Source organism: Crocodylus porosus, unplaced genomic scaffold, assembly GCF_001723895.1.
Source record: "Crocodylus porosus isolate Cpor-Errol unplaced genomic scaffold, CroPor_comp1, whole genome shotgun sequence".
NCBI lineage: Eukaryota > Metazoa > Chordata > Crocodylia > Crocodylidae > Crocodylus > Crocodylus porosus.
In genome coordinates this window covers 176440632-176464823 of record NW_017728906.1, presented here as the reverse complement: position 1 = coordinate 176464823, position 24192 = coordinate 176440632, and the positions used below count along the sequence as shown (strand labels likewise).

At 40.5% G+C, this 24192-nt stretch overlaps 1 protein-coding gene across 3 annotated transcripts in view; it reads left to right on the top strand.

Annotated features, from left to right (window-relative positions):
• GRIA4 (glutamate ionotropic receptor AMPA type subunit 4) overlaps positions 1-24192 on the top strand; it is a 418357-nt gene that overhangs the window by 350841 nt on the left and 43324 nt on the right. For all 3 annotated transcript variants that reach the window (XM_019530259.1, XM_019530260.1, XM_019530261.1), the window contains exon 13: positions 4062-4309. In XM_019530259.1, coding sequence (XP_019385804.1) covers positions 4062-4309 — 248 coding nt within the window. The remainder of the gene's footprint in view (positions 1-4061; positions 4310-24192) is intronic.

The window sequence follows — 24192 nt, the reverse complement described above, 5'->3', positions numbered from 1 at the left end:
ATGTGCAGTACTAAATAATGTGCATTAGACTGCCCTAATGCGCAGTAATGCAAGCACATACTTTTAAAGTGATGCTGAATGTGCAGTCCCCTATTTTATTGTGCATTAGCATAATAGCATGGTTTTTAACACAACACTTTACTGCGCAGTAAAATAGTAACCCCACTACACATCAAAGCACATGTGTAAACATGCCCTTAGGTGTGTATGCAGGTCTCAGTGACTTAAGGTGAAACATATGCTTGGGTACTTAAACCGTTCAGTGCTTCTAAGGACTACTTAATATCCTTCAGAATCAAGCCCAGAAATATAGTTCTGCTTCAGTTTAAATTTTTATTGATTTGAATGAGAGCTGGATCAAGAATATGACAAACTTCTACCTTCATTAAAAAGAGTTTTCTCCTCCCACACTGAAGAGGAGAGTGCTCATAGGTGCTTCTAAATACATCAACATTAGGTTCAGCTGCCATGTTTTAAGAGTTGTTCATTTGCTAGGTTTGACTAGAGGCATCCATATTATTAATGGATAGAGCTATTGAATGTGAATAGCAAGTATGTGGAGCTTTAATCTTGCAACAATCTCAACACCAAGAAAAGTCCACTTTTTTTTCTTTCTTTCTCAAGATATAATATTTACAAGTGACACTTTAACCTATTTATGAGCATTCTTATTTGTAATTATGCTGAGGGAGAGTATCAGCAGCACATGCGGTGCCCTCAAGGCCACTGCCAGCAGCACCTGTAAAGAGACACTTGGATTCCCTATGAGAAAACATCAAGGCGGGTTTGATGAGAACAACTAGGGGATCCAAGAGTTGATTGATTGCAAGTGCAAGGCCTTTTGTGCCTTGAAAAACAATACCAAATCTAAGGAAAAGAAATAGAATCTCCAACAAGCCAAGGCAGAGGTCCAAATGAGGATCCACAATATGAAGAAAAAATGATGGAAAGACAAGGATAAGGAGATTCAACATCTTGCTGACATCCATGGTTTCTTCAGTGCCACCAAAGCCATCTCTGGTACGAGCACTCAGAGACCAACCCTCTTGTAACCTAAGGATGGAAGAGACCCGATCAAGGAAAGAGGAGCCATCAATGCCTGTTAGGAGCATTTTAAATTCCTTCTGAATTGAGACTTTGTTGCTGACAAGATTATTTTCAACTCCATTCCGCAACATCCAGAGAAGATCTCAGAATCTCTCCAACCTTTGATGAGGTGAGGAAGGCCATCAAGCAGATGAAGAACAAGAAGGCATCTGGAACAGATGGAATCCCCACTGAAATCTTTAACCAGGAAGGAGAGGAGGTCACATCACAGCTTCATGCCTTCATCTTAAGGATCTGGAATGATGAAGAAATCCCAGACAACCTCAGAGATGCTGTGATTGTGACAATCTTCAAGAAAGAAGACAAGTCTGACTGCAGAATTGCCTTGCTGTCCACCCCAGAAAGATCATTGTGAGAACCCTTCTGAACCACCACCTTCCACTTGCTGAAGAGTTCCTCCCAGAATCTATAGCATGGGTTTAGGGCATCAGAAGCACCACTGACATGAGCTTCACAGTACGCCAGCTCCAGATGCTGGGAAAAACATAAGCCTCTCTACCTGGCCTTCTTTGATCTCATTAAAGTTTTTCAGTGTCAACTGAAAAATGTTGTGGGGGATCCTTCTGAAGTACAAATGCCCACTAGAATTTGTCACCAAACTTCCCAATCGATGACAGAATGTGAGCAGTGGTTCTCAGTAATGGATCTATCACAGATCCCTTTGGCTGCATCCAGACAAGATGGGTGTTTGTTTCTCCAGGGACACTGCTACTTGTCTCTGGGGAACACTCACGCTACACATTCTGTGGTGCATGGCAGGCTACTATGGGTGTGGTAGGGAAGGCTGGGGCCAGGAACTTTGCTGGCCATAGCAGCCTTACTTGGGGTCCGTGGGGTCTCCCAGGGCTGCAGCCACAGCAGAAAGTCTAGCCAGCAGCCGGAGCATGGCTCTGGCTGGTCAGACTCCAGTTTTGGGGAGCACGAACTGCCGCCATGTATGCTACCTTGTTTTTTTCAGCATGGGTTTTTTTGATCCTAGGATCTCCTGCAGTCAAAAAACCCCCCATGTGCAGTGTGCACAGACAGGTGGGTCTGTGGTGCCACATAGCACACATCCATGCTTGTCTGGACAGAGCCTTTGAGGTTAAAATGGGAGTTAAGCAAGGCTGTGTTATCACTCCAACAGTCTTCTCAATATTCTTTGCCACAATGCTGCGTCTGACCACCAACAAGCTTCCTGCCAGAGCAAAGCTAAACTACCAAATGGGTGGTAAGCTGATTAACCTCAGCTGACTCTGAGCCAAAACCAAGACTACCCTGACCTAAATCATTGGACTCCAGTACAGTGATGATGCTGTAGTGTGTGCTTCAGGCAATCATCGACATCTTTACCGAGGCATACAAGAAGATAAGACTGACACTTAACATTAAGAAGACTAAGGTCCTCCACCAACAAGCTTCTAATAGACAGTCCTCAGCTCTGGTGATCCAGATCCACAATGAGACTCTGGAGTACAGTGAGTATTTCCTGTACCTCAAAAGCCATTCCTCACAGAATGCTAACATTGACAAAGAAATCCAACATCGCCTGAAATGTGCAAGTGCAGCCTTTTGATGTCTGAAGAAACAGGTGTTCAAACATTGTGACATCAGATCCAAAATCAGGCCTATAGTTTATCAAGCAGTCATGATCCCCACCTTGCTGTATGGAACAAAGACATAGACAACACACAAGAGACATCTAAAGTTGTTGGAGAAATATCATCAACGTTTCCTGTGGAAGATCCTCCAAATTCAGTGGGAAGATAGATGCACCAACATTAGCAACACCACAAGTACTGAGGCAATGATCATCTTACTTTAATATCATTGGACCAACCTATTGTCTAGATGTTTGATTCCAGACTCCTGAAGCAAGTTTAGTTTCCCAGCTCAGCCAAGGCATACGCTCAAGAGGGAAGAGAAGGAGCTTCAGGGACATCCTTAAGGCCAACTTAAAAAAACAATGTCAACTTGTGGGACCAACTTGTGGGAGGTTCTATCACCCAGAACTTCCCCAAATGGAGGAAGAGTCTGCCATGGGGATCTTAGTCCATTGAAACCTCACAACAACAACAACAAAAGGAGATGGAAAAGCAGGAGTGGCAAAACCAGCATGTCACAGACCAAATCAAGAATCCAGCGCTACCCACCCCACACAGAAACGCATGTCCACGCTGCATTAGAGTCTGGTGATCCTGGATAGGCATCACAGCCATCTTTGGACACACAGATAAGACAGTCATCCTCAACTGTTAGGGATTGCCAGAGAAAAGACTCACTGGCGAGACAGATCTGCATAATGTGCTATACATTTCTATTTTAGGGCCATGGAATTAAAATCTTGAAATGATAGGATGTAAGACCCTCTAGGATAAGGGTCACTGACTCCACAACTCTGTCACCCACAGCATAGACCATATTTTGAAAAGCAAATCTAAAAAAATGTTGTTTGTCTGAATCTATTGCTTATATTATATATTGTATGTTATATCACAGAGTGCCTACTCAGCTGTTACTAAAGCAGAACATTCAAGGGAGTTTGAAGAGAGCATGAAACCTAAGCAAGACTTCAGGATTCAATCCAGTATTTGTGGATGAGCTGTTTTGCCCAACTAGTTTATTAGGGGCATGTACTAGTGACATAATTTCTTAATGCCCTTTTATACAACTGTAACAATATAAACTGACTATGGTCTTTGAAAATTCAGGGAAAAGGCTGTAATTATTTTATTAAGGTTCCCAGAGGCTACTAGGTGCTTTACATTAATTCTTGTTGTTATATTACTATTGTTATTTCTTGTTTCTTTTAAGTAAGCTGAGCAGCTAAAGGAAATCTCATATCAAGGTAAAACTAACTAAACATCAGTGACCTGAAGGATAAAATTTAAGTCATTTTCTCTTATGAGTTGTGACATGCTTGATGCTTTGACAGCTTTGTTGCATGTATCTAATTTTTTTTCAATTTTTTCCAGAGATCAAAAATTGCAGTATATGAGAAGATGTGGACCTACATGAAATCTGCAGAGCCATCAGTGTTCACCCGGACAACAGCTGAGGGAGTAGCCCGTGTCCGTAAATCCAAGGGCAAGTTTGCCTTCCTCCTGGAGTCCACCATGAACGAATACATTGAACAGCGAAAACCTTGTGACACCATGAAAGTGGGAGGAAATCTGGATTCGAAAGGCTATGGAGTAGCTACACCGAAGGGTTCTCCATTAAGGTGGGTGGAATAATATAACAATAATAATATGTGTTGTTATAGTATTCCACCTTCCCTGATGCCCCGATATAGTTCTTTTTGTGTTCTGTGTGAACATGGTATGTTCCTTTTTTTTAACTCCATTTCATATTCACAGTCAACAAAAGGTAATGGTTTCTATTTGCAAAGCAGATTCATTTGCTGTAGTTGATATATCTATCAAGGCCATATAAAAACCAAACTGGTTGAACACTAGTTACTGTAAGTCAATCTAAAAAAAGATAATGTCAGCTGTCTTGTCCCATCAGCTTTTTTTCACCTAATTCAGCTCTATTTTTCACAACATAAGTAACAATCCTACATTTTTTGGGTTCTCTTTCATTTATTTGTTTTTGGTTATTGACACTTGCTGCTCATTTCCAGATAAGTAGCTGCTTGTTTCATCAGCACCAGTGTTTAATTTATTAAAAGCACTTTCTCATTTAAGGGGAAAAAACCCTAACATCTGTGCTTCTAGCATTGTTCATTTCAGCAGTGCCTTCAAACTTTCCAATCTAGTAACAAGGACAATCTGAAATTAGAAGATTAAATTAATTGAAAATGACTGAAACATTATACCAGATGTATTCAGTCAATTAGGAGAACTTTTAGTTCACAGGGGGCACATCTATACATGATACTTATGTGAAGCAATAAACTCTGGTACAGTTTATGCTGGAGTTTATTGCTCTCAGGCAAAGCACCTTCATGTGCACCCAGGATTGCAGCACATTGAGCCGGGATGGCACAGCATCAGCTGGCAGAGGGTCCCAGGGGTTAGCCTGCCAGCCCAGAGCTGCTCCCCTCTGGCTTACTGTGTGGCAGAGGGGCTGGCCAGGGCACAATGATGCTACAGTTTGGGCTAGCTGGGAGACAAGCTCTCATTGTAGCACCCTTATGCCCCAGCCAGCCCAGGCCACTGTCTGCACATTCATTGCAGTGGAGTAAATAGCTCTGTTGTAGAATAGTACTTGTGCTGGGTAGTAGTATCCTACAGTAGAGTTAACTAGTTCACTGCAGCCTAATAGCACCACTCGTGTAGCCAATTATGCAACTGTAGTAAGCATCTCATGCAGATGCACCCAGGAAGAACCTCATTTTTTTTATATTTTAATAAAAGTGGAGATATTGAATCTGTGTTAAATTTGCTATTTGCCAATTTTTATTCTATTGTCTTAAAGAATAGAAATATGTGTTTTACCTTTGGTAGATTTGACAATTTTTTCAAAGCAAAAGAGTAACCTGCAGAATTCAAAAATATTGAATTCCTGTAGCCATAAGGTGTATATTGTATGTAGCACAGAAAGTTAAGGAACAATACAATTACTAGGTCTTTTGGTCTTAGCCTGAATGTTACTTAATTGATCATCTAGTTACTATTACAACAAGTTCTGATGATACAGGTACATGTGAAAAATTAGGTGGGCTAAAAGTAAACAACAAAAGGAGATGGGCACATAATAAGAAAAGTGTAGGCAAGAAATGGCATTAAAGAAGAGGCAATAGAAAAGGGAGGCATTTGCCTATGTGCATTATTTCCAGGGTATCAGGAACAATGTCATCATTAATGTAAAGATAACAGATTTGAGTCTTAGTTCAGTTGTTTTGCAAAGGTGCTGTACCAACAGGGTTTGGGGTTTTGCTGATGTAAAAGAGAAGAGATTAGGGTTCATTTTTGTCCAACCTAAAAGAAACCAGCAGTCTAATGAGAACTGTATGATGAAGATTGTCAGGACACAGAAGTAGCCCCAGTATAATCAGGCTAGCTGGTTTGGTGACTGAATCTGGAATTTGCCCCCTTTAGATTTCAGCCAGTTTAGAAAGTTTGAACATTTACAACTAAATAAAATAGTGAGAGAAATAGGTAATGGGAAGATAGAACTGCCAATTTAGGAATTGGCTTATTAAAGTTAAAAGCCAGCAGTCAAGGGAAAAAAGCAAGTTCATTGTGTGTATTCTGGACTGCATAAACCAGAACGTGTATTTTACATGACTTGACTTTTGCAGACCCTACACCAAAGCTTAAGCAAACTTGTTAGAGAACATTTTAGCTGCTTTCAGCTGTATTTTTTAGTTGTAAAGCATTTGCCCTGGGTGTATTCTGCAGTGCTTTTTAGTCAGCATCACTCTCCTCTGGACAAATCTACCGCCTATCAATAGTCTGTCAGGCAGGTCAGGCAGGGAACAGCAGTTGGAAAAAAGGGGAACAAGTAAGTTAAGCATAACAGAAGAAGAAGGAAGGGAGGCTTGGAAGAAAGAAAAAAAAGAGAGAAAGTGTTTAAGACTAAGCAAGTAGCAAAAACTGCATAAAGGGAATGTGATCAACAGTGTTTTCTAAGTTTCATCTCAAAACATATAAAACAAATTCCTACCCATCATGGTATTCACACAAAATCTCATTTCAAGCTGTCTCAAATGCCTGTTGAAGTATCCATAGTTTTCCTAAGTCTTTCTTCACATGTATGAGGCTGCTTGTCTCCTGCTGAAGCCATTTCATTCCACTTCATTCCCTCCCTTACCCCAGTGATAAATCCTCAAGCAACAAATCAGTGCCACTCACCCACTGGAAAACATCAAGCAATTCATTTAGTGCTATAGAAAAAATAAGTTAGCAGGAGCTCCCATTCAAAATACCCCAATCCATATAATTTATTAATATGATAGAAGCTGACAGAAGAGAGGAAAACTTTCCTCAGGAATATTTATTTGTATGCAAGGTGAATTTTGAATTAAAATATTGTTGCCCCTCTTTTCTTTTCCTATGTGTACCCAATACTTGCATACGTTTTCACCAAAAAGATGATTTTTTTCTGCATGCTTCAATATGTTTTAAACATCTGATAAATTATCAAATTTGTAGTTTTCACTGTTTTGCTTTCATGTCATATTGTATTGGTTCCATTCTCTGATTGGATGATTTACATTTTCACTCATTGCACAAATGATTGCAAATATTGAACATGCAGTTTGAAACTCACAGGGGGTTTACTAGAGAAGCTAGGTATGCTATTTAGTTAGAGGATATAACTTGCAGTAGGAAATCCAAATTGTGTATTTTATTTAATATTCATAAGCAGAATAATTTTCAGACCAAGGTTGAAGTAATTGACTAATAATTCTGAGTAATGAACAAATATGAACATTTTATAATATGTTCCTAGACAGAAAGCAGGTGAATTTATTCAGATAAATTACTCACTGCAAATTAGCATCTTTATAACAGCTTTAAAGTATAAGGCATTTGGGGCCAGATTCTTCTCCTACTTATACTATTTAAATTAGGCATTAGCCTAATATCGTGGTAATGTAATTTATTAGGACAATTGTACCATCTATCTCCACCTTTGCATTGCAGAAAGAAATATCATCTATCTCCTTGTTACATAGTCTCATGGTGCAAGGTATGCACTCTATGGGATTGCCTACTCTCACATTAATGAGATCAGCTATTCATTGTAGAAAAAATATTCATATTCACTTTGCTAATGATGATGAAATCCTTCTGTTGGGTTGATTCATGGGCTGCTTCTTCTGTTGTGCATGAATCTTGAGCAGGACAGTGGATTTCAATTTTTGTGGGTTTCAGATCAGTACTCTGGTAGTGTTCAACCAGTAATTAGTGGTTAATTATAATGCCTCTGCTTCTAGTGGCACATTATAACATATGTATATCAATGAACTCAGAAGAATGGGAAGCACCTGATGTATGTTTCGTTTATGCCAACCAGGCAGCAGCATCCTACACACCAGGTGTTTTTCCTTTCTTTCTTTTCAGTGATATCCTTTTATACAGAGAGGGTGCATCCACACATGAAATTAAGGCGAAGCAATAAACTCTGAAGGAGTTCATTCCAGAGTCCACTGCTCCCAGGCACAGAATGCTGTTGCCGTTTGATTCCTCAATGAGCTAAATATGATAGTATCACAACACATTCTTTTGGCCAGACTTTCCACCACTGAGGAAAGTCGCTGCTACTGTTGTGCATTTGGTTTTCCATAGGCTATACTTTGTATTTCTGGAGTAACAATCACTGACAAAACAAAATTTCACCATTGCTCTGAGCTATGATGTCTGTTACTTATCTCAGATCTGCTTCCTGACTCTAATAGGAAGATATCATTCTCAGCCATTACAACTTCTTCGCAAAATTTACAATATTTTTGTATTGAACAGCACAGAAACTGTGGGCTGCTCAAAAATCCCAGGCCTTGCCTAGCCATACATTCCTGTATTTTACAGATAGCACAAACATACACAAGAATAGTATAACTGCTGCTCAGCTATTTTGTAATGAAACAGAAAAAGGGTTTTGCACTGACAATAATAGTGAACTCAATACTTTTATCCAGAAACTATACCATGAAGATCCTTGATGAAAAGAAACAGTGAAATATTAATTGTAAAAGAGTAAAAAGTGTTTGCATTCTTCTGGTTATCATAGATACTTTCTTGACACCTTAGGCTTGACGAATCACGGGCTGCCTATACATAAGTTCAGGGGAAGGGGAGGGCTGTTTTAAGTAGAGCAGTTCCTGGACAGCCATTCTAATTAAAACAGCTCACCATCACATGTATTAAGCCCCTGTGCATTTCAAGATGGCTGCAGGATCCTTTCTCTAAAGCTCATTTGATGGGGTTTTAGATAAAGTGTCCCCACAGCCATTTTGAAATGTGTGGGGGCTTAGTACACGTGACAGTGAGGCGACACCAGAGCATTCTAATGAGAATGCAGAGCAATTTTGATTAATGGAGTCGGCTGTAACGTGAACGAGCACATCTATAGGCAGCCCATTGTTGGGAATGCAGTTAAGCAAAGCTGGAGAGATGCTGAGCACTTGCTGACACGCCTTAACTCCCACTGAGTAAGTACCACAGTATCAAGTATACCCTAATAATACAGAACTGTTGTTCATAGCATGTATTTTCACATTCTGGGGAACAAATGTGGTCAATGTAATACAGATTGGACATAGTCCCAAAGTTTTATTACATTGTTGCTGTTATTATAATTATGTCATATAACTGTCTGGTTTTTGTTACCCAGAGCTATCTTTTTCCTCCTTCATGTACACGTAACTGCAATTTGAATTCAGAAGGAGTGGCTTGTATCCTAGGGCAAGAAAAGAATGGGGCCCAAGGGTCAGAAGTACCTGGCTCTTCTTGATGTAACAAATGGTAATACAAACTGACACTTCATGGCAGTTAAGTGCCAGTACTGTATGTATCATTTATAATATTTCCTTGGCTTGCCTGTGCATGTGTGTGGAAGTAGTGCAGTGTTCAAATGCCTCCCCTCTCTGATGTGAAATGTAACTTTTTGCTGATACAGTCAATTGGTAGTAAGTGTAAAAGCAATCTTAATACTTGAACAAGACAGCTGTGGATTTTAGCATCTGTTCTCTGCAAAGGAGGACAGGCCCAGGAATGCTAAAAGCACCTTAACTCTGTTAATGTCCACTGGGTTTTGTGCTTCGTAGGAACAACTGAGTCCAGCCAGGCCAAAATATTTATCATAAAGGAGTTGGCATCTTTATTTAGATGGAGGCTGGATGGGAGTTTGGATGGAAGAAAGTCTGCTTTGGATGGAAATCCTGCGTGCAGACACTCAGGTTTTGAAACACACTATCCTGGCCTGGATGCCTTGGGAGAGCTTTTTCGTCTCCCATGTGACATTGTTGCTGTTAGTCATTGCCTTCAATGGCCATTCTTTCACCACTTAACTTCTATGTTGTCTTACAATTGACAAAAAGTTACCTCTGACTCTATGGTATTTCCCCCAGATAACCTTCTATGTGTTGCCTTAGGTAAAAATGTAAGATGCAAGGCTAACTGACTGTGTATACACTTGGACCTACACTGCTCTTTGTTCTTGAGCACAGCTCCTGTTGCCATGAAATCACTGAGGAAATAAGTGTAAATCTAACGGTACAGTTTCTTGTTCTTTTTACCGAATTCTGTCCTCTGATGTTTTCAGGTGCCTGGGTGAGGGCATCTGATAGCAGGATGAACTTCAGTGAGTGTCAAGGTCATTATTCAACTTATACATGTGTTTGGATGTTGCCTGGTTATCTTCTACCACCAGTTCCAAATATCAGTTAACTAATGATTCACAACAGACTGAATGAGAGAGAATCAGGCCCATTGTCTATAGTCAAGTTATATAACGTTTACCATGTGCCTAGTTCAGACTAGTTCAAAATAGGTGCCCTAGTTATATTGTGCACTTGAATTGAGCAGTAGCAGTGATTATCATGATATGAAGTGAAGTGACAGGATCTAAACTGCTTCTAAGTAGGTTTGGCCCTTGTGGCAGTATTCATCTTCTTGCAAGCATGTTTGTTTTGGTCAAAAAGACAGCTTTCATACAAAGAATTCTCTGCAACAACCTAACCCTGCTCCCAGTAAGTTGATAGTTAACCTTCCATTGCTATCATTACCAGTAGCAACCTTGCATGTGGGATTTGGATCAAGTCCCATAGGGCGAGCTTTTCAAAGAAGTTCCTTCTGATTGATTTTCTATTAGAATGGAGATGTGTGAAATACTAGCAAAAGTCACATTCTCCTTGTCCTCCAAAACAGTGAACAATTACAGTGGAGGTCTTGTCATAGTAAAGCACATTGAGTTTATAGACCTTTGATACAGAAATTACTCATCAGTGTAGGTAAGATATTTTTCCATTGAAAATGATCTTGTGTGTTTTTTATACAAATAAGGCCTCCCTTCACACAAAGAGATGTACAATATTTTAATAAACTGAAAGTAATACGGGAAGAGGTGCTGGACATGACCAGCTAATTAATTTATTAAACCAAAGATGTTTACTAAGGAGGGCTTTTTTTCACTAGTAAATTTTTCCAGTTTTTGTACCATAAAACAATCACAGACATGGACTCCCTATTGATTGATTATATATTATTATAAAGCTAAATGATTCACTAAATCCATATATAGTGTAGCTTGTGCTGCTGTTTTTTTCAAGAAATTGTGGAGGAGATTATTATTTTTTATTTACAGAGCATACATGATGTAGCTGTCCTCATAGACACCTGGGTACTGTATATTGTACCCCTTGGAGGCTTTTTATTTCTATAGATGAACAGTAATAAGTATAATGAAAGCATAGCCAGGCTGGTACATAGGGCTGAGATAGTCTTCTGGCAAGGGAAAAGGGGATTGAAATGGATTTCAAAAATACCCAAGGTGGATTGAAAAAAGAGACCGGGGTGCTATAAGGGAACATTTTGTAATGCTTTAACTTGTAGGTGTACAGTCCATGGTAGAATCCAGAACATTTTATTGCATGGCTAGGTTCCCTATTCAATGTAGGGGCCCCACAAAAAAACAGCACACTGCATGAGGAGCTGCCTAAAGCTGACTTACAGGGAAATACAGAAAACGGGTGTATTGCTAAGACATCTTAAGACTACAGGGGATGGCTTCCCACCATTCAGTATCCACTGTCCTGAAGAGGGCTGCCTAATGCCCCTTCATTCAAAAACCAACCAGGGATCACCCTTTTCTTTCAAATCCTGCAGCAGCAGGAAAGGGTGGTTGTGCTGCAGTTTTTGCCCCTTCCCCCCTGCCATTGTTTCACAGGCAGAGCAATGAAAGCATTACTATTAAAAGGGTTTCAGGTTTTATTTCTTTAGAGAAACCACTTAGAAAGCTTTCATACTGATGCATCCTCCAGCATCTTCTCTGCACAAGCAAAATGCATCAACATTCTTTCAAAGTACATTTATTTTGTCCCCCGTTAGGTTACACCTATACTTTCTCACTCAAAGCAGTTTATTGCCATCCAGCATCAGAAGTTATTCATTACTGAACAAAACTCACTGTGGTGAACAGAAGGATTTCAGAAGTCATGAAAGTTTGTCTCCTTGGCTGTACTAACTATTGCCATGGGCCACTTCCAGGCCTCTACTTTCTGTGCCCAGCAAGGCCGCCTTCAAACACACTGTGCAGTTCTGCACGTTCTTCTCCACAGACGAAGTAGTGCACACTTCAGGCTCATGCATCACCAAAGGTGGGCTAAGAGGCACAGACTCTCGTAATCTGGCCTTATTCTGAAAATGGCACAGCTGGGAGAGACAAATGATGAGCAGGAAGCATACCTCGATATGTCAACACACAAAGCCGGATTCTGATATCCTTATTCCTGTTGTTCTGTACCTTCCTTTAAGGACATAGCTGCTGAATGTCTCATAGAAGCACTGTGGAGCAGTGCTACTCAGAATGGGTCATACCAACAGTATCTGGGCCAAAGATACTATTATGATGAATGCTATAGGCATTGACATAAACCTATCAGCTAGGATTGTAATTTTCTCTAAATATTTTAATGTTATGTGGCATTGTCAAATGACTTCTATCTAGAGACATTTGCTGAAAAGTGCGTTCAGCATTGACTCTAGCAGCACAGGATTCCAATGTTGAGAGACAGATAAATCCCTCTAGGTACATCTCTGCTGCTCAATTACAGAGCCAAGCAGTGCTATCCTGAAACACATCATTCTCCTTCCCTGCATGCTATTTTCCAAACTGAAAGTCATGTAACTTAGAGGGAGATTTTACTGGTGTGTATGTGGTACTGCATTAAGTTACCAGTACATACTGGAAGCACACAGGAAGGAGTATAACATGTCCCAATATAGCAGGTCTTCAGCTTTAACACAGGATTACTATCACAATTGATGTGGTTATTGTTTAGATTTTAAAGAAAATTTATGTGGGAGCTTTGTTCTTCTGATACATTTGATCAAAGAAGGAATCTCTGCTTTTTTGCTAAGCAGCTCCCCGTGGCTACCATATTTGTTGGTTTCTAAAGTGAGTTATCATTTTCTAAAACCTGCAGGAGATGAGAAATAGGTGATTAGTTAAACATCTTTGCAGCATTGTTCGTGCCAGTCAGTGCCTAAGTAGGATTTGCCCCAGGCTGATTTTTATCAGATGAAATTCCAGCCAGGAATCAGAGATCCACAAACTAAACAAATAAAATGTCTATTTTTGAGCTATTTAAATGCAAACAAAATAAGAGTTTTATCAACTTCAGCCTTTATTTTGTGTTTTTTTTATTACCCCCCAGTCAGAGCAAATTAAATGTGCCAAGCTGTTAATCTAGATAAGATGGATAAATATGTAAGCAGCCTACATTTCAAAAGTTACCTGAGAGCCTCACTAAAATGGCTGGTATAAACCAGTTTTCTTTAAAATACTATCATTACTGTATGGCCTTCTATAGCAGCTTTTATTCAAGGATCCCAAGGTGCTTTACAAAGGTTAGCCATCAGAATATCCCTATGAGGTACGTAAATGTTATCATTGTTCCCAGTTTATCACTGCGCTAAGAAGGCGTCCTGCCTGTTCACAAGATAGAATAAATTTCCTCTGCTCTACCATTTCTCCAACCTCTTGAATACCAGCTCAGCATAAGGCAAGATGTAGTCCCTTACATTTTAAGAATGCCACCAATTATTTTCTCTCTCTTTTCTTCTTGTTCCACTTACTGGTTGTTTAGGTGTAAGTTCCCTGGAAACTGCTAGGCTTGATAAACTGTATTCCTTTAGGGCACAAGCCTGCTACCCTTGAGGTTGATGGTAAAATTTCCATTTGTTAAAAGACCTTCCTACTAAGATAATAAAGTCCACATAAATGATGGATAGACTGAAGAAAGGTAGCAGACTGCTTAAAACAGTGTCCGCAGGTTGTAACAATAACTCTTCAGGTAACCATGACACTTGAGAACCAGACACTTAAAAATATTTTACAAATCGTGTAGTTGGAGGTTATGAAATTGCCTACTTCTAGTTGGCAGTACATGCTAAGCAGACTCCCTGAGAGTCACAGATTGGCTATCCAGTTGTATTATACACAGTGCTATTGCTGTGTGAATCTGTTGAGAAATTCAGCGCTGAAAGCAGAATGAGTTTTTTCTTTCTCTCTCAATCCTGTTCAAGCCAAGAGAAGTGTTTTAGAGAATATCATAGGGCATGTCTACATAAAGCACTTACTGTGTGGTAGCCTAATAACATTGCACAGTAGTGTGCTGGTTAAAAACTGTGCTAATAAGCTACTGCACTGTGTTATTAAGCTTCTGCATAGTAAATATCACAAAAACCTGTGCACCAGCACTACTGCACAATAAATGTAGTTACTGCACATAGAGTTAGTACTTCATTGAGGAAGTACTAAACTAAATGTGCAGTAACTAGGGTGCATTAATAAACATGTAGACGTGCCCTCAGAATGGATGATAGGGTTGGAGTTAATGGGCATGTATACATACAACTTTTTGTCCCGTGATGCACTACAGATCTGCTTTGGAGCAGACTTGATTAATCGAGTCTGCTCTGCACACGAGTTGAAGCAAACTTCCTTGCTCCACGTGCAGTTGTATAAGCAGTGAAATGCACTTCAGCATGCAGAAAACGGTGGCAGTGCACTTTTGAACCAAAACAACTCTGATGTGTTTTAGTTCGGAAGCACCCTAGTGCTATTTTCTCAGCACTGATGTGCATTTTGCCACTTTTACAACTGCAAGCGACACAGCACTGGGCACTTTTCAAAGTGCTCAGTGCTCCAGCACCTGCATGTGTAAAAATGCCCAATGTGCCAGACCATACAGTGAAAGAAATATCTAGTGGAAAGACACTGGACGATGACTCAAGAGGACTAGGTGCAAAACCTCAGACATATCACAGTCTTCCTGTGTACCCTGCAACATGTAACTTTGTTTTTATGTCCCATGCATAAAAAATAATATTTCTCTATCAGTGTGGTGTTTTGAGACTAATATCCACAAATACTTGTGAGACCACAGGTGCTAGGTAACAAGGGCCATGTAAGTTTCTAGCAAGGCAAAATATGTTCTAAAATTGTGGGATGCAATAATGACATATGACAGGACAATGACATTACTCTTTGCTGTAAATTATATTGCGCATGACTGCATATTTATTGAAGTGCAGTAGATACTGTGCATTTAGTTTAGTACTTGTTTAATGAAGTAGTAACTACATATGCAGTAACTGCAGTTACTGCACAGTAGCAACGTTGCATGTTTTTTTATGAAGAGCCTAATAGTACTGCACAGTAGCATATTAGTATGGTTTTTGCCTGGCATGCTACTGCACAGTGTTACTAGGCTACTGCACATTAAGTATCTCATGTAGAAACACCCATTCTGTCTAATAGGAATGAGGATCTCTTTCAAGTTTCTAAGCTGTAATATGTATGAGGCCAGGGTACTGTCCAGCTTGTTTCATCCCCTGCTTAGGCATATCCCATCTCACTGAGTTCAGTGGGCAGTGAAAGAGTTGAAAGTAAATGAGGGCTACAGGTTTGGCTCCTCTTTAACCATGTTATTCAACATTGTACCCAGAGTTAAACAGTTGAACATGATCTTGTATTGGGTCAGGTTTAGTCTTGACAACTTCCCTCTGGATTCTGCCAATTTTCCCATATTCAAAGCTTAAGAACAGTTTATATTTTATTCTGTTAAAGCCCAAGCGTGTGACAATTGTGAAAGAGTGTAACGTGGCCTTACAGCAGGGTCACATGACTGAGCAAGGCCTGGAGTCTGTTACTCAAGTTTGGTTATTTCTTTTCCAAGAGAAGACTTGAGGAAAATAAACTACCTCCAGAACCAAAGTACAGGGGAGACACTCATTGACAAACCGTCCATACTGTCCGTTTCAAGTACAGTCTTGCTCCCAGATATTTTCTGTCACAGACTACACAACTGGCAGGCCATTTTTATCTACAAATTAGGCATTCCAATTACATATTATTTGCATTCTAATCTATTGTTTATGTTTCAGGCTAGTGAAGTCCACATTTTTCAACATACATGTATAAAGTTAAGCACATAAATTAAATATAAGACCTTTAAATCCCTGTATATGAATTCTGTTACCTTTAGATCCCTGTATATGAATTTGTTCCTACAGCTATGAAAAAATTGATCTGAGTTTTTTTATAGCATTCTATACTGAGTTTGGTTCATGTCATTATTTAAAATTATGGATATTAAGATCCCAGTGTAAGAAAGGATTTTTTACCTGTATGTCTAAATGGTATCATAGGATCATAGGAAGCTAGGGTTGGAAAAGACCTCAAGAGGTTATCTAGTCCAGCCCCCTGCTCAAGGCAGGATCATCCTTGATTAAACCATCCCAGCCAAGTGTCTGTCTAACTTGCTTTTGAAAGTTTCCAGGGATGGAAATTCCACAACTTCTCTAGGTAGCTTGTTCCCATGCTTGACCACCCTCATAGTCAGAAAGTTCCTACTAATCTCCAGCCCAAATTTCCCCTGCTGCAGTTTGAAGATATTGTTCTTGTCCTTGTTGAATCTTATGTGACTGGTTGTAGACCATTTATCCATCCTATCCAAGTCATTCTGGAATCTATCCCTGCCCTCTGGAGTATCTGCAATTCCACCCAGCTTAGTGTCATCTGCAAATTTGCTGAATATCCATTCAATCCCATCATCCAAATAATTAATGAAGATGTTGAACAATACTGGCCCCAGGACAGCCCCTAGGGAACCCAAGCTCCTCCCAACTAGACATTGAGCCACTAAGGACTATTCAATAATGATCCAACTAGCTATGCATCCCCAGATCCTCTTTCTTCCCTTCCTTAAGGATGGGCAGTGTGTTTTCCCTTTTCCAGTCATTTGTGACATTACTTGACCTTCACAAGTTCCCAAAAAAATAGTTAAATACTCTGAAATAACCTCAGTCAATTCCTTCAGTACCTTATGGTGCATTTCATCCAGCCTTGCTGACCTGAAAACATCTAGCATCACTAAGTAATCCCTAATCTGTTCTGCCATTACTTTAGGCTGTTTGTCTCCTTCCCTAGCTCTGCTGCCAACTGCTCTTTTCATCTGGTGCCTGTATTTGTGAAAACTAAAGTAAAAAAAAGGCACTAAATACTTCAGCCTTCTGTGCATCATCTGTGACCAGACTGCCTTCCCCATTCCATAAGTGGCCTATGGAATCTCTGGTCTTCCTCTTACTTTAGACATAATTGTAGAATCCATTTTTATTGCCTTTTTGTTCCTTGCCAGCTGCATCTCAAATTGTGCTTTGGCTTTCTGAATTTTCTTCCTGCATGCCTGTTCAATACTCTTATACTCTTCTCTAGTACCATGACCAAGTTTCCACTTTGTATGAGATTGCCTTTTGAATTTCAGCTCCTTAAAAAGATCATTATGTACCTAAGATAGTCACCTGTTGCACTTAAGATATCCTTAGGATCTTGAACTCTATTATTTCATGATCACTGTCACCCAAGTTACCTTCCACCTTCACATTCTCAACTAATTCTTCCCTAATTGTGAACAGTAAGTTAAAAAGAGCTTCCCCCGTCTTTGGCTTACCATCTCTACCATCTGAATCAAAAAGTTATCCCAAACACACTCCAGGAACTTTCTGGACTGCTCATTAACTTCTGTTCTCTTCCAGCAGATGCCCCAATAATTGAAATCTCCCATAAGACCCAATTCCTGTGAATTGGAAGTTTCCATCACTTGCTTAAAGAAGGTGTCATCCACCTCCTCCTCTTGGTTTGGAGGGCTGTCATAGACACTCACCATGACATCCCCATTCTTGCTCTCCTCTCTCACCACTACCCAGAGCCTTTCAACAGGCTTATTTTCCACTTCCTACTGCACTTCTGAACATTGCCTTTATATATAAGGCAGTGTCTCCTTTTTTCCCTTCCCTATCTTTCCTATGCAAGTTATACTCATCTATGGCTATACCCTAGTCACATAAACTATCCTACCACATCTCTGTAATCCCAACTACATAATACTTCTGTGATAAGACCTCTGGTTCTTCCCCATATTTCTTACATTATTATATAAACATTTCAGGTGTCTAACTGACTGTCCTATCCACTCCCTGGGAACAATTCTAAGGTTTCCACTATTACTTCCCTTTGTTAAGTTTTTATCTAGATGTTCAGGATCTTTAGGTTTTTATCTCCACCCTCCAGTGAATCTAGTTTAAAGTTCCTTGCTAGTTTAGCAAGCATGAAGACATTTTCCTCCCTCTGCATGAATTGGACTCCATCTCTTCCCAGCAGTCCTTTTTCCTGGAACGCTACTGCATGGTTGAAGAAATCAAAGCCCAGCTAGCGACCTCATCTACATAGCCATGTGTTGATCTTAAGGCCTTTACCTTTGACTGGAAGGATTGACAGGAACATGACCTGGGCCCCTGGGCCCTTCATCCTTGCACCCAGAGCCATGTAGTTACTTTTTATTTGCTTAAGGTCACCCCAGTGATACCATTAGTGCCCACATGAATGAGCAACATGGAATAGTAGTCAGAGGGCTGCATGCATTTGGGTAACTTTTCTGTGACATCTTGGATGCAGTATTGTGGCAGACAGCAGACCTCCTGAGCCAACAGGTCAGGCTGAAAGATAGATGCTCCATTCCCCACAGGAGGGTATCATCAGCTACCACCATCTGCCACTTCTTGACAGCCTGATCTCAATATTCTCTCCCTTAGGGGCATTGGCAATGCATAGGGGGTGCATGTGGGTGCACATGGACCCCCTGAGATTGGCTGTGCACCCCCTGAAATTGGCTACCACCACTGCTGCCATTGGCAGCTGTGGGTGGTCACTACTTGCCACCCTCCCCCTTGCCACTGACACCACCGCTGATGCTGCCAGCGACATCTGTTAGTGGTCAGTGATTGCCAGTCAGCACTCGCCAGCCCCCCTCTCCGCCCCTCCACTACTGCCTGCGGGCAGTCACCATGCCCCCACAGCCTCAGGAGGCACACAACATTCATGCTTAGAGGTGCAAGACCTAGCCTCCCCTACCACTAAATGAGGCTTTTTTTCATCCAGTGCAAGGTCTTCATACCTGTTCTCCAGCTGGACAGCCACAGATCCAGGAGAGGAGTGCTGTCTGTTCCCAGAGGTGAAAAGCTGCCATTTTCTACCTTCCAGAGAAGGTGTATCTTCCAGTGCTTTCTCTGGCTGTCCTTCTTCCATGATGCTGGAGATCTCTTTATGCATCATGTTGATAGAGGCTTCATGTTCACAAAGCCTATACACTTCCTTCTGCAATTCCCTTACCTGATTCCTAAGAGAATCCACCAGGAGGTGCCTCCCACACTGCAAGTACTCCTTCACCCTGGCTATCCCTGGCAAGGACATGCAGGCTGCAGTCACTGCAAAGCTAGGCGGTAACCTTGGTAGTCAGGGGCTATGCCTAGACAGAGCCTGCACAGGTACAAGCAAAGGAAGGGCTGGCAGGAGATGAGACTGTGGTATGTCCAATGATGTATTCACTATCAAGAAGTTCCTGGAAGGATTTTGGTATACTTTTTATTACAGTTAAGACTAGTATTCCTCCAAACATGATTGGAAATTATCTGAGATTCACAAACATTACTATTTAACTTCATGCGTTTTTTCCATCTTTTTTCTTAAGAATACAAAACAAGGGAATTCAGTAGACCTCATTGCAATTTCTTCTCCCACCAAGACTATTTCAACTTTCAACTAAAAAATCAAAAACCAAAATTCTAAAAATATTTTGGACTAAAAAACTGAATATTTATTGTTGTTGTTGTTTTTAGTCCAAATTTTCAGGGTCAGGATTTTTGTGTGAGGTTGTGACATAAACCAGTAAAAGCCAGAAAATTCTGAAGTCAATGCTCAGTTCCCTAATGGTGCCACTAGGGCAGTTTGTTGTCTTTTATCTGTACAGATATGGAGGCAGTCTGAAGTAAGAGATGTTGTATTTTATAAGGCTTAATTAAGACTACCCTAAATTAATTTTATCAGTTTATGTTACCAGTTTTATTTCAACATAATCTTTGGGTAGTAATGTTAAATAATCCCAAATATTAGTATATTTGGAGTAGTTTCCACTTGATGAATGAAATTCATGATTTCCTAAAGCTGAGGCTGAAAAATCACCTGTTTCACAAAACCATTAAAGTTGCAGTGATTTTAGATTTTTTCCTTCAAATCTGCATACATATATGATCATTAGTGCCAGTCATGCAGGACCTCAGCTCCTTGAACTCAAGCTGTGAAAGCTGTGAATTTCATCTGGAAGTCAACAGAAAGCTATTACAGCATGTGGAGCATTAGTAGGCTATGTTCCTGCCAGTTTGCACCACTGAGTGAACAGGCCTTCTGTTTTCTTCACCTCTTCTAACTTTTGAGATGACTCTGAGCACTATGCCACGTAGAGTGCATATTTCATTTATCCAGTCTGCAGCTTACAGTGGCATGGATTACTGCATCAAAGGAAAGAGTTGCAAACATTATGCTCAGCACAGATAAGAGAAGGGTGTCTCCAGCTCTCTCTGAGATTCCTGAAATTCCAACAACATATGAGGAAGCAGTAGGAGCTCACTTTCAGAGGTCAATTAAATTCCTTGAACCAGGGGACAGATTCTATCCCCAATTTACTTTGAAAATACTCCTCCTAACTCCCTGGTTTCATCTTTCTTTTCTCTGCACTGAATGTCACTTACCTTACTCTTATTTAGGGTATGTTCAGATAGCTGTGCAGAGGTGTTGGGAGTTTAAAGTGAGCCAAAATTGATGAGCCCAACTGAATTCAGTTTACCTGAATAGGTTAATTAATTTGGACCCAGAACAGGTTAACCAGCAAATGTCTGCACAGGTTTGGAGGACAGCCCCAGGGCTATGAAAGAACAAGCATTCACCCTAGACCAGGACCTGAGCTCTTCCTACCCCCACCAATTCTGACCGAGTTATTTTAGCTTCCTGATTCTACAGCCCTGGATGGATAACCCTCCCCACCCTGTGGCCCTACCAGCACCCCCTGATCCTGCCAGCCCTGCTTGGACTCACCAAAGTCCCTCATGGACTTGCCAGTACCCATCCCTCCCCATCCCAAGTTACACTGGGGTCCCCACACAGCTCCCAGTACTAGAGAAGGTAAGCCATATGATCGTAGACTGGGTGAGGTGAACATCTGTACACACCCTTAGCTTCTTTTCTTCTCGAGCACTGAGAAAGCCAAGACACTGTTCTGTCTATATTCACTGAAAAAAATGAACTTTGGGCCATCTGTATGCTAATGGCACCTCCAGAGGCTTCATGTACATTGAATGGCTGATAGTGTGGATCCTCGTGAAGTCCTGAACAGTGCAGCCTAGGGATGGATACCCAATTATCCAATAACAGCCCCTGGGATCTCTGAACTACAAGAATAATGCAACTCTGGTGTGATCACAGACAAGTCAACAAATTCCTGCACACAGAGTTAAAATAATCAGTGTGGACATTTCCATAACTGAAAAATATGGGAAGATAACATCAGGAAACCAGACCAGGCTACTGGAGAATAATATCTCCCAATGGGAGACCAGGCCAGGCTAGTCTTTGCACCATATGTAGGCTGAAGGACAGGATGGAAAGTATCAAAGAAATCTGAAAGGCAGTGAGGGTTTCAAGGCAATCAAGAGTTTTAATCCTGACTATGCCAATGACTTGCTACAGGTCGGTTAAGAAGTTATTTCTCTCTTCTGCTTCCATTTCACCACCTGTAGATTGAGTGTAAAAATATATACCCAACAACCTCACAAGGCCTTTGTGAAGATTAACAGTTGAATATCTCCAGTGTTATGCATGTAGAAAGTCAATAGAAATGCTAAGCATTAGTAGTATTGTCTGCAGTCCAGAGAACCAGAGATCAAAAATAATCCCTCTGCAACCTTCTCAATATCCTACTCAAAAGAAAGTATATTAAAGACTAGACCACAGCTAGAAACTGAAGCTCCAGCAATGATTTCTTGAACAAGAGCCTAATGACCACCTAATGAGAAAAGTTGGCATGCTTCTCTCCATTTAGAGAATCCTTAACAACAATTTGTATCATCAGTGTACCTTGTAACTCACAGGCTCTATTTACTAACCACAAGGGGCATATATAGCACCAATTACATCAGCTGAAACCCCCGTGTTCATGATGGACTTCAATGAATAATTTCTATGGCTTGTTTTCTGTAACATCTGTCTGCTTCTGTTCAGTAGACTGCAAGCATAAATACTTATGTATTTACTTGTCTGTGCATAGCATGGAGCAAAGCATTAGCAGTTGCTGCTCTCTGCATAGCTCTAGTGATGGTGACAAAATTATATAGCTGTTTGCCAGACTGACTGGATTGCCCTTGACTGATAATTTTACCTGATCTTGAACTGGTATTCAACTGGCTCCAGGACATTTTAATTATCGTAACACAGACTGGTGGGCCACTCATCTCATCAGGTTTCTGGCATCATTTGCTCTTCTTCCAGCCTATCAAATCTTCCTCATTAACTCATACAACAATATTCTAAAAGAAAGCCCTAGGGCTTCTTCCAACTGATTCATGGCTTGGGTGCTGACCAAGTAAAGTCATATATGACACAACTGTGATTGCCTCAGCTGTAAAGTATTGATCTCCCATTAGGCAAAACAAAACTCAGCACTTTACTTAGGGTTTGGGTTATCCTGGATTACTTGTATTATGTCTGCAGTTGGGACTCCCAGCCAGGGAGCAAGACCAGTTATTCTTTCACATGTGCATTATCAATTGAAGATCCTTGACTCTGGTAATCACTCCATCATTAGGCAGAAAAAAGGCCAAGTGTATTGATCTTCAGGTCAAAACACTAATTTTTTTTTTTTGCAATTGTATCAAAGTATGCTCCCCAACTTAAAAAGAATCCTCTGCCATGTAAACAATAAATAAAACTATCAGGGATATTTTTAGGTAGTGTAGTTTATGACCTGGCATAAAGTAAAATGGCATCAAAAAGCCTGCATTACAAGTTTAAGAAAATGTATCATGTGCCGGGGCTTCTGGGAAACTGCAACCTCAAACTCAAACTGTTCAAAGCAAAACATGTGTCACTCGTAAGTGTGAAGGCACAGAGAAAGCTCAGTTCATGGCATCAGAGTGGGCTATGGGATCCCTGCATGCTTCATCCAAATCAGGCAAGAAGTGACAAAGTTATAGGCAGTTTTGTGCTTCCCTATTATAGCCTATGGGCAAAACATTGAAATAGCATTGAAACAGCAAAACAGTTTAAACAAAACGAAATGGAACAGTGTTTTCGAAACAAAACAAAACTCAAAACAAAACACTGTGCTGGTGAAACAGTGAAACAGAAGTTGAAATGAAATGGTGCTGTTTCACACAGCCCTATAAAGCACTTCTTTTTTACATTTACTTAGCAGTGTTGTGCATCTAAACATGTATTTCAGACTCTGCACTGGCTTCGCCAATGCATTTCCAGACAGAATCCATGGTGTTGAGTTTGGCCCTAAAGTTCTTTATGACATGACCTCAGAAACCCTTTCTTGCAGCTTAATGACTTTGGATTACCAAAGTAGCAGCTGGCAAATTAATGTGTTAAGGATCATACATGTTGATATTATCAACTGAAGAGCCTCAGCTCTGGAAATTTTTGACCAGAAAAAAAGACTAATTATGTATTGATTTTGAAATCAAATGCTAATTTTTATAGCGATTCAATTAAAATATGCTTTCCAATTTAAAAATAAGTCGTTACCATGCGACATAAATAAAACAACAAGGGATAATTTTATGTGGGCAGGTTTGGTGGGCAGGGGGGATGATATCTTTTATTGGACCAACTTCATGGTTGGAATAAAGTTAGAAACACTTTCAAATGCAAGACATTTGAAAGCTTGTCTAACTTGCCCCTCACATCTTTGCCTTTTGCATAGTTCCTGGACTATCAAGTCAGCCGGCCCTGACAATCTGCACCCCGGGGTACTCAAGGAGCTGGTGAGCGTCATAGCCCAGCCCCTGGCACGGATCTTTGAAAACTCCTGGCGCTCTG